The 10,284-nt window shown below is 33.1% G+C and overlaps 1 protein-coding gene across 1 annotated transcript; it reads right to left on the bottom strand.

Moving 5' to 3' along the window:
• Nucleotides 1-9,222: 9,222 nt before the first annotated feature.
• On the bottom strand, nt 9,223-10,060 carry LOC147636926 (UDP-glycosyltransferase 13-like). The gene has a single exon (XM_086800987.1). The coding sequence runs from the start codon at nt 9,865-9,867 to the stop codon at nt 9,223-9,225; it is 645 nt and encodes a 214-aa protein (XP_086657113.1). The 5' UTR covers nt 9,868-10,060.
• Between the last annotated feature and the right edge of the window lie 224 nt (nt 10,061-10,284).

The following is a 10,284-nucleotide window of genomic DNA, read 5'->3' on the forward strand; positions in this document are numbered from 1 at the left end:
CATGAAACAAAACAAAAATTAAAGCCAAATTATGGTCAAAATTTTTAAGGAATTTTAAATAATTTTTTTGGGGCTTGTAAAGGAATTTTCTTTGGATTTTAAAAAGAGCTTCTTGGGATTTTTAAAGATTTCTTGAAAGATTTTTTGGAAATTTTAAAGAAAAATTTAAAGGGATTTTTTATGGATTTTTTGGGGATGCTAAAAACAAAAATTTTGAGCCTTTTTTAGTTTTTAAAAGGGATTTCTATGGATTGGTTTTTTTTAATGGATTTTTAAAGGATTTTTGGGGGGCTTTTAAAGGAAACTTTTAAAGGATGTTCTTGGGGGGGCTTTTAAAGGAAACTTTTAAGGGATGTTCTTGGGGAAATTTTTAGATTTTAAAAATAATTTTTCAAAAACGACCCTTAATTTGGGGCCATAGGGAGGAAGCAGGGTGCCCCCCTTATTACACTAAATTTAGGGTTATTTTTGAGAATTTTTTTAAAAAATCCCCCAAAAATCCCTTAAAAACCCCTAGAAAATCCCTTACATTTTTCTTTAAAAAACCCAAAAAAGTTTAAAATCACAAAGCAATCCAAAAAATCCATTTAAACTACTTTTAAAAATCCCATTAAAATTTCCTTTAAAATCCCTCAAGAATCTAAGAAAATCCTTTTTAAAAAAAACTTCAAAAAATCAAAATGCCCCTTAAAATCTTCTACAAATATCTTAAAAACTCTTAAAAATTCAATAGAATTAAAAAACATCATTAAAAATAAAAAATTATCCCCAAAAAATGTCTTAAAAGTCCATTGTAGTTTCTAAAAAATCTTTAGAAAATATCCCAAAAAACAACGAGGGAATGCACACACACAGAGGTTTAGGGGGTTTTTGTATGATGCTAGCTTAGAGGTTTAAGGTTTTTGTATAATGCTAGCATTTAAAAAAACAAGTCTTTAGAAAAAGCCCAAAATTGACGCTAGAGAGAGGTTGTTAGCAATCTTATGACACCAATTTTGGGCCTTTAAAAAAAATTGTCTCCTTCCCCCCCCCCCCCCCCCCTAAAAGCATGCTCAAAAGCAATTTAAAATAGCATGAAAAAAGAACATGCTAAAATGCATGTGCTAAAAAGCCAAAAAAAAGTAATGATAAAAACTCTAAACATAAGAGGCATGCTAAAAAGCTCCGTAAAAGCATGCTAAAAAGGTTTTTTTATAAACAATTATAACATAAGGCTAAGTATATATGCAAGAAAGCATTAAACAAAACAAAGTCTTTTTAAAAAAAGTCCAAAGTGTTGGTGCCAACTTTGGTCCAAAAACGTTTTTTTGAATAACTTTTTCTTAATGGCCTAGGGGTGCTATAAACCCACACCTGTCCCCCCTGCCCCTCCCTAAGCCACTTCCCCTAAAAAGCAAAAGCATTTAAAAAAAAAGAAAAAGAAAAAATTAATGCTAAAAACTCTAAACATAGAAATCATTCTAAAAAGCTCTCTTAAAGCATGCTAAAAAGGATGTTATAAACAATTATAATATAAGATTAAGTATATATGCAAGATAAAATTTTGAAAAACAAGTCTTTAAAAAAAAGTGGCCCAAAATTGGCGAGAAGGGGGTTGCCAGCAATTTTAATGAACAATTTTTAAAAATTTGGTTGCTTTTATTTTATGGTTTAAGGGTGCTATCCCCCCCCCCCCCCCCCCTTACGCCTAGAGCCAATCCCCCCTTAAAAGTATGCTTAAAAGCATTTAGAAAAGCATGTGCTAAAAAGCAAAAAAAAAAAGCAGTGCCAAAAGTAATGCTAAAAACTCTAAACATAAAAAGCATGCTAAAAAGCTCTCTAAAAGCATACAAAAACGGATGCTATAAACAATTATAACACAAGACTAAGTATATATGCAAGAAAGCATTGAAAACAAGTCTAGAAATGTTTTTGCCCTAAAATTGACCCAAAATTTTGGCCCAATTTAGGGCCCTTTTTTTAAAAGACTTGTCTTTTTTTGCTCTAAATTAAAAAACACAAAAAATTAAAAAAACACAAAAAAGACTTGTCTTTTTTTGCTCTAAATTAAAAAAACACAAAAAAAGACATGGTTAAAAGCATGGATTTAAAAACATTTCTAAAAAAACAAGGCCCAAAACTAGCGCCATAAGGAGGGTGCCAGCAACCCCCTTCTGGTGCCAATTTTGGGCCTTTTTTTAAAGATTTGATTCTTTTCCCCCCCTCCCCCACATTCACAAATCTCTCTCTACAAAATGTTGCAAGGATTTCTAGCATGCACTTGGCATATCTTATTTTCTTTCAATATGATGTGCTTTGCAAAAGCTTCCATTTCACGACTAGATTCTTTCAAGAGAAGGAAAAACTTGTGAGTTTGAAAATTGTATTGTATAAACATGATTGCTTATGGTGAGTAAAATAGGTGGGAAATTAAAAATGAAGGTTAAGCTAAGGAATGGGGCATAAACAAAGGACAAATATGAAATTCAAGGTTTGCAATGAGGCATAAAAGATAAAAAGGAAGTGGGAAGGCAATACTTAACTTTGCTATCTTCTTTTTTACAATGTGCTTTAAAAAAAAAGCAATTACAAATCAATTGAATTTCTTGAAGACTTATAATCATCTAGGCATTCCTTATAACAGGAAATGAAATTAGATGTAAATGATACCTAGCTACACCTTCATACAAGTCTACAGGTAAGCATGATTTCAAGGATAGATGCTTTCAATAGAAGTCAAAACAAGTGAGGTTTTGAAAACCACCTTGTTATAAACATGCTTCCACATGGTACGTAAAATAAGTGAGAAAAATATGAAGATCAAACTAAAAGGGTTATACAAGCTATACAGACTTGAATCTTAAAACCATCAAAGATATTCTAAGACTTAAAATGGTTGCAAATTTAGTTGGTTGCTATAGGGATGTTAGCAGATATTAATTCCCCATATGATTGAGTATGAGAGTTGGTTGCTATAGGGATGTTAGCAGATATTAATTCCCCATATGATTGAGTATGAGAGATAGGTGATGTCAATTGTTTTGTTAAAAAAACTTAACCTTGTTGAGTGGGTTATTGAATTGCTACTAAAAGTCAAGGTTATGGTTGGTTTGATTGCTATATAGCTTATACTTTTTGTGATTCAAGAAATATGTCAAATTAAGTGCAACACAATCACCACATAGTAAATAGTTTCCATCATGAACACTAGATTAATGCATATTCAAGATATTTGAACATCCACAAGGAGTTTTTAAATGTGCATATTCGTGAAAGTAATATTTTCATATTAGCTCAGTTATTGTATGTAATATAACAAAATTTGACCATACAAATTAGAATGTAATAATAATATTTTTTGGGACCTTTCATACATATTAAATAAGGCTTCAATAAGTGGAGCACCCTATATATATGTGGATTTAGGAATGTTTTAAAAGAGAACAATCATGGTCAAGGTTTGGATATTTGAAAATTACTTGAGCCACTTGTGGTCATTGGTATTATAGTCGGATGAACAAGCAAACAAGCCAGAAGTTACGCCATCGCTCAGATATGAAATGCAAGCACATTGGCTTGACTAAAAGGTTTCCTCTAGAGAAAGTAGCTACAGGAAAAGAAAATGGAGGTTTGCAATGCCATGTCGAGAGTCCACAATGAAGTAGTCAACAACCCTAGATTTTGCATATAAAATCATTTTCATTTCTATTGTTATACTATGAGGTATTCTTATTGTTCCTTTTGCATAATTTTGTCACCCGCATGCCTCTCCATAGCCACATGAAGTAATCTTAAGGAAATTTTGTGTATTTCTCAAATCAAATAGGAAGCATGGGTGATAGTGAGATTTCCATTCGATAGTGTTGCCAAGAATACTGAGCTAAATTACCATCCAACACAAGCACTCCTACCAACCCTCAAAGCTATCAGATTGTGCTTCAATATGAATGATCTTTTTCAACAATTAGTAACCCATTTGAAGAGGGCCTCTAAAGAGAAGCACCAACATCACCTCTAAATGGATTGGTTTTGACTCTGTTTCTTAAAAGAAATTAAAAGTCTAAAACCTCATGTGCCCTCTAGCAAGAATGTATAAATTGGACATACATCATTCCATGTATTGTTCAAGACAAACATGACATGCAAGACTAGCATGCATTTGTAACGTACACATTAAAGTGTGCTCCCAAGTGTTAGGATAAAAGCTTTGTTACCCTTCCTTGACCACAATGAAAACAACCCTATATGTTTGGTGTTGTCTTAAACAATGCCATTAAATCTTATGGCATCATATGGTACTATTTAATGTTTTCTTAAACAGTGCCATCAATCTTATGGACTAATTTAAAAAAAACCAAATTTTGTTTGGAAGTAAAAAATATGTTGCTTAAAACTAAATTCTTCAATCCTCAAATCTATTCAATTGAAACTTCAATCATCAATCCAAAAATGTTTAATGTGCACGTTTGCTTCATTTTTGTATTATGCATATTCAAATATTCTTCCATCTAGGTAATTATGTTATATTTCTACATGTGCATAGTAGCTAATATTCCACAAGATGGATTCCTAGAAAGAGAATCATGATGTCCTATGGGTTTTACATAGAGTGAACTCTCATTCTTAATGGTAAAACTTTTGTTACATACCAATCATGTTTTAAAAATGTCATCCTTGTCTATTATACGTTACACTTGTTACTTTTGATTGATCAATTTCAACATTTGATTTTTCATGATACTTTATATCTTTGGCCTCCTCATCTCATTAGATTATATCACCCATGACATCAACAAGCCATCACTAAAGGTTCATAACAAAAAATGAGCTTTACTTTCATGTGAAGCTCTTTTTTTGTGAGATGCACATTCTTAAAATGATTTCCTTGAGTTTAATTACAATAATCACATGCACCAAATATTAAGAAAACAGATTACAACTCCAAAAAATACAGAATTAGCAATTGGGGGGTCCACCTTAAGTAAGCCATGCACACAACGTGCATTCAAAATGTATTAAAAAAAACCCTTTGTAACCTCTTTTGCCCTATTTTATTTACCCCTACTGTGAATTTTTGGGTCAATGATTATACCCCTTCCATAAATGTGAAATTTCAAAATCCTAAAACTTTCCCCTTCTCTTGTAAATTTCAATGTAAGTTGAAGCGGGTACTAACCTTGAGAAGTCATATAGCATAACCAAATAAAACACTTTAGTTTTTATGTCATTAACATACAGCATTTACATATAAACTAGTCCCCAATAGAACGCATATCCAACTAGTTGAATAAAGTCATTAAAAGTACTAGCGTATCTTAGATACTTTTTTGAGACCGTTGTTGGATGAATTAGAGAGTATGTTTCTCAATGGGATTGAAGTATACTATATCTATCATTCAAGGTCCATTTTTGGTGATGCAAACCAAATGTCAAGAAAATGCACCCTTCGAGCTATTCTTATGATGGTTACTGGTGATCATCCTGCTCAATGTAAAATGGGCCTATTCAAAAATGGAGGGGAAGCCTTTTGCAGGAGAGATATAGCTCAAGCATCTTTAGACACTTCAAACATAGGCTTTGTAGGTAGATATTTACTTTCAAAAAAAGATATCAAGTACGCTATCCACCGAAAAAAAGATCAATAAAAGAGATAGTTGATGCAATATCCTTTTCGAAAAGAGTTTACACCCTTCATAAGAAGGAAAAGATCCAAGAAATGCTGGATTATTTGGAGATTCAATCTTATGGAGACTATACAACTTATATGCATTTGATCTTTCTAGAGATCTTGTTTATGATGCCATGCATATATTTGCTTTGAACTTATTCAAAAAATATATATTTGCTTTGAACTTATTCAAAAAATATATATCTTCACTTATGAAGAGTATTAACAATGATGTCAAAAAAGCGATAGATGGTATTGTGCACTCAATATACAAAACCTCTCTATACTCCATACGTTATGGAAGATGGCATCATAATCCAAGCAAGTATCATGAGAGCTTTAAAGCGGAGGAGAATCAAAAATTTATTTAATGGTGTTTACGACAAGTTCTTAGTATTATCACTACCATTCCAAAGGAGTTGTTTGAGTCAGGACTTCTGTTAATTGATATTGCACATTTGTTTTACAACTATAGTTGAGAAAAAGGATGGTTAAAGGACATAGAGGTGGCTAGAACATCACTAAGTGCATGGACAGTTAGAAGTGAGGGGTACATGGGACTTAACTCATCTCCCTTAGAACATGTTGCTGGAAATTGAGAGATTTTGGATGACATTCTTAGACATGGAGCACATGATGTATATTGGTACTATGCTTTTGAGCGATATCTTTCCACATGTAAATATTCTAACAAATAATCGAAGCAATGAAATATCATATTCTCAATATCATGCAAGAAGGTTGTTTACATGGGTTTTTGAGAAACTTCAAATGGATAAGGATGGTTTAATGCCTTTTCAGAGGATGCTAAAAGAAATGCATACATTTTTAGTCCTCCCAAGCGATTTTAATAATGTTGACCTTAGCATTGTTGATTGTTTTCCTTGGCACAACAAAGGACTTATAGAAGTATCATCTATTTCAAAGGCAAATATTACATAAATTTATACCATTACCAAGGGGCACAAGTTTATGCGCATATGAGACAAAGGATTTAGAAGCAAGATGTAGACTATTACAACTTGGATTTCTTGGTTGTATACCTCCATGGCCCATGAGAAATGATGTGATGCTAATGCAATCCTTGGAAATTGCACCAACCAGTCAAGGGTTTTCTCATGTTGTGATTAGAGATGTAGATTTAAAAAATAAGAAAATTAAAATTACATTGTTAAAAAGTAATCCAAGATGTTTACGTAGATGAAAAGTGCACACAGAAGACCAGAAGTGGAGAGATTAGAGTGGTTGTATTCTTTTATGCTCATGGATTGTCATAGGGACTAAGAGATTACACATTGAAGGACAAATGTAACAAATTCTAATTTTATGAGAGGAAACATAATCTTGTCTTTGATGTAGATCTCAAAGGTTCCATACTTTTTGCTTCATGTAGCATGCGAGAAAGGTAAGGAAAGCCTAAATCTAATGACATTGCTTTTAGCTCATTGATGTGTATTTAGTCATGTGACTATATTAAAAGTGATGGAGGGTGGAGATACAATTGGTAGTAATCATAACATACTAATGCTTCATTTGTTTGTTTTGTTGTTTTACATGGCATAAACATGAATCCAAAGGAATTTATGGAGATGATGACGAAGTCTAATGACTTCTCAAGTTTTACGATGAAAATGTTTAACCAATATAAGGAGACTCATGTTGGGACATCTAATAAACAAGCAAATCTCCTTTGTTTCCAATCCATTGAGAGAGAAATTATAGAGAAGAATTCTATGATTGAACTTGGGAAATGCGACACATACACAGTTTGTGGATACTCTATTCTATGAGCAGATATTTCAGCTTCCAAAGACAACTAATGGCGATCCATCAAAGCTTTATGGAAGGATGCTTCTTAGGAAGACCAACATAAAATACTTTCAGCAAACTATAGCAAAGTGGTTTAAAGATGTGGTAGTGGGGGATATGAGATACAATCCCGTTGAACAAAAGTGCGTGAAAGATCTCATTCATACAAAGATTCATGACATATAGCCTTTGTCTTTTCTTGGCGCCACATACACATGGAGGGAGGAAGATATCTACATGTAGATATTGTCATTAAAGCAATCTCAAAGGAAGTACAAAAAACAAAAGATATCAATGTCAAGTTGTAGCACAAACAATGTAAGAAATTCTCTCTTATTTTAATTTTTTAATATTATTATTTGGTTTGTAAAATTTTGCGAAATTTTAATTTTCATGTACATAGGATAGTGACGAAAGCAATGTAAAATATAATATTACTCAAATAATTATTCGACATGAGGATGAGGTATGTGAGATACTATTCTAAATTTTAAAGCAGTCATACTTCTTTGATGAAACCTTTATCATACTTCTTCACTAGAAGTAACGCATTTGTATTGTAAGAATGTGATGAGCTTGAGAAAGATCATCAACAATATTGGAAGTACCTTTGGTTAAATTGGTATAATCTTTTGCTACTATTTGTAGTGCTTTTAAATGATAAATAATATTATTTCTTCTATATTCTATTTTATGCATGGTCTAGGAAATTATGATATGTAAGGAGATCTTTACCACGTTGATATGAGTTTGATTATCAATGGTCCACATGATGATGAGGTGAGATATCTTGATTCTTTTTTATTACTCTTTGAATATTAGTTTTTTATTTTTAGGCTATCATTTGTCATTTTTTGTATATACTTAAAAATCATTAAGTTTCTCTTATTGTCTTAATGTCTTGTTGGTCCTTTAGATCAACTCTATAGATGAAGGGTTACAGTTGATGCTTTCCCAATGTAGTGCTACTAAAGTTAATACTAGTGACTTTAAACATCCACAGAGACTGTCCATGCTTTTGGTATAACCTTAATTAACTTCTATGTTAGCTAATAAAATTGCAAGTTATCAAACTCATATAACTTGATTTCTTCTAATTTATATATTCTATTACTATATTTTTTTAAAGTCTAGTATGAGATGTTGTACTGCATTAGAGAGATTTATTTGAAGTTTTTTTGTATGTCATGATATAAAAAGCTCTACGTTTCTAAAGTTTTATGAGTTTCAATGTTGAATTGCTATTTTGTAGCAATGTTTTACTAAGAAAGGTCTTTTGGAATATAGCATCATATGAAACACTAAAACTTTAAGTATGAAATGTTATTAATTCTAAGATGAATTGATACTTTTCAATCCAAAAGACAATGGAATCCTCTGAGATAAGATCTTATTTGAGGTTGCTTGAAAGCATGGATGGCAATGGTAAAGACAAAGACAAAGACAAAGTGTGCATAGTTATTCATGTATTATTTTCATTGGAATTTAAGTTCTTAATATATACTCATATTTTATAAGATTAGTCTATTATGCTCTTTTGATTTTAAATCGATCTTTTAAGGTACAAAAGAAAGTGCAAACGTTTGATTTAGAATCTTATTCAAAATTGCTTGAAAGCATGGATAGGCTATTGAGAACAAACGTGAAGCCATAACCACTAAGGTAGTATGATTTTCAAGTTTTTTGGTAATTTAAAAGAAAATTATTTTATAGATTGATAGAACTTTTATTTATATACTGTAATCGATTTCTATTAGAAAAATGAGTTAGTTGATGATGCTTCTATTGATCATTCCAGAAAAAAGAGTAAAAGAAAAAAACACGTATGATAACAATTTAAGGGCTCTTTTCCTTACTTCCCCTTCTTTTTGCATGATATCCTTCACAGCCCTCTCCACCTCCCCTCTCTTCACAATTCCATCCTCCTCCTGCACCTTCACACCCACCTTCCATTCCTCCACCACCATAATAGCATTCACTTTCTGCTCTGCACCATGAGGCCAACAGACAATTGGAACCCCCCCACATGATATATTCTCTGTTATAGAATTCCACCCACAATGTGTCAGAAAACCTCCCACTGATGGGTGTGACAAAACCTCCACTTGAGGAGCCCATGAAATGATAAGGCCCCTGTCTTTTGTTCTATCCATAAAGCCCTCTGGCAATAGCTCAGAGACAGATCCATCTGCAGCATTTGAGCGTATGACCCAGAGAAAGGCCTGCTGGCTGGCTTCTATACCTTCAGCAAGCTCTTTCATCTGCTCAGCACCCATAGTAGCTACGCTTCCAAAGGAAATATACAAGACAGAGGAGGGAGGCAAAGTATCTAGCCAGCTTAGGCAATGCCGATCTTCAGACCAATAGGCAATTGTGCCAGCACCAGATGCAAGAGAGCCAAGCATAAGCATCAAAGATGATTTCTAAGGTAGATTGGAAAGCGAGGGGGCCAGAATTGTGCCTGGGGTGGGAAGGCGGCAGGCCATCAGGAGCACTAAGGAATTGTATATGGGAAGAAGAGGAATCTGCAGGAAGCTTGGACAGTAGTTGCTCTGTGAGAATGAAAGTAAAGGTGAAGCCTTTTGGGACAAGAAGCTTGGCTATTGATAGACATGGATTTACGTGGCCTTGTAGAGGGTATGGCACCACTACTGCGTGCACCATAGCTCTGTGCTTTGTTGTTGTTGTGGGAAATATTGCTCTCTGATTATTTTGTATGGGACAGCTTTTGCTTAAGCGTCATGTAGTTCATCATGCTCACGTGCCTTTGCAATCGTTCACAATAATCACAACCACTAGAATTTTCATACAACGACCATGGAGTGAGC

This window comes from Cibotium barometz, chromosome 7 (assembly GCF_041138505.1).
Source record: "Cibotium barometz isolate CiBa-2024 chromosome 7, ASM4113850v1, whole genome shotgun sequence".
Taxonomy (NCBI): Eukaryota; Viridiplantae; Streptophyta; class Polypodiopsida; order Cyatheales; family Cibotiaceae; genus Cibotium; species Cibotium barometz.

Coding starts and splice junctions, on each gene's coding strand:
- LOC147636926 (XM_086800987.1), bottom strand. CDS start 9,867: ATGCTTATGCTTGGCTCTCTTGCATCTGGTGCTGGCACAATTGCCTAT.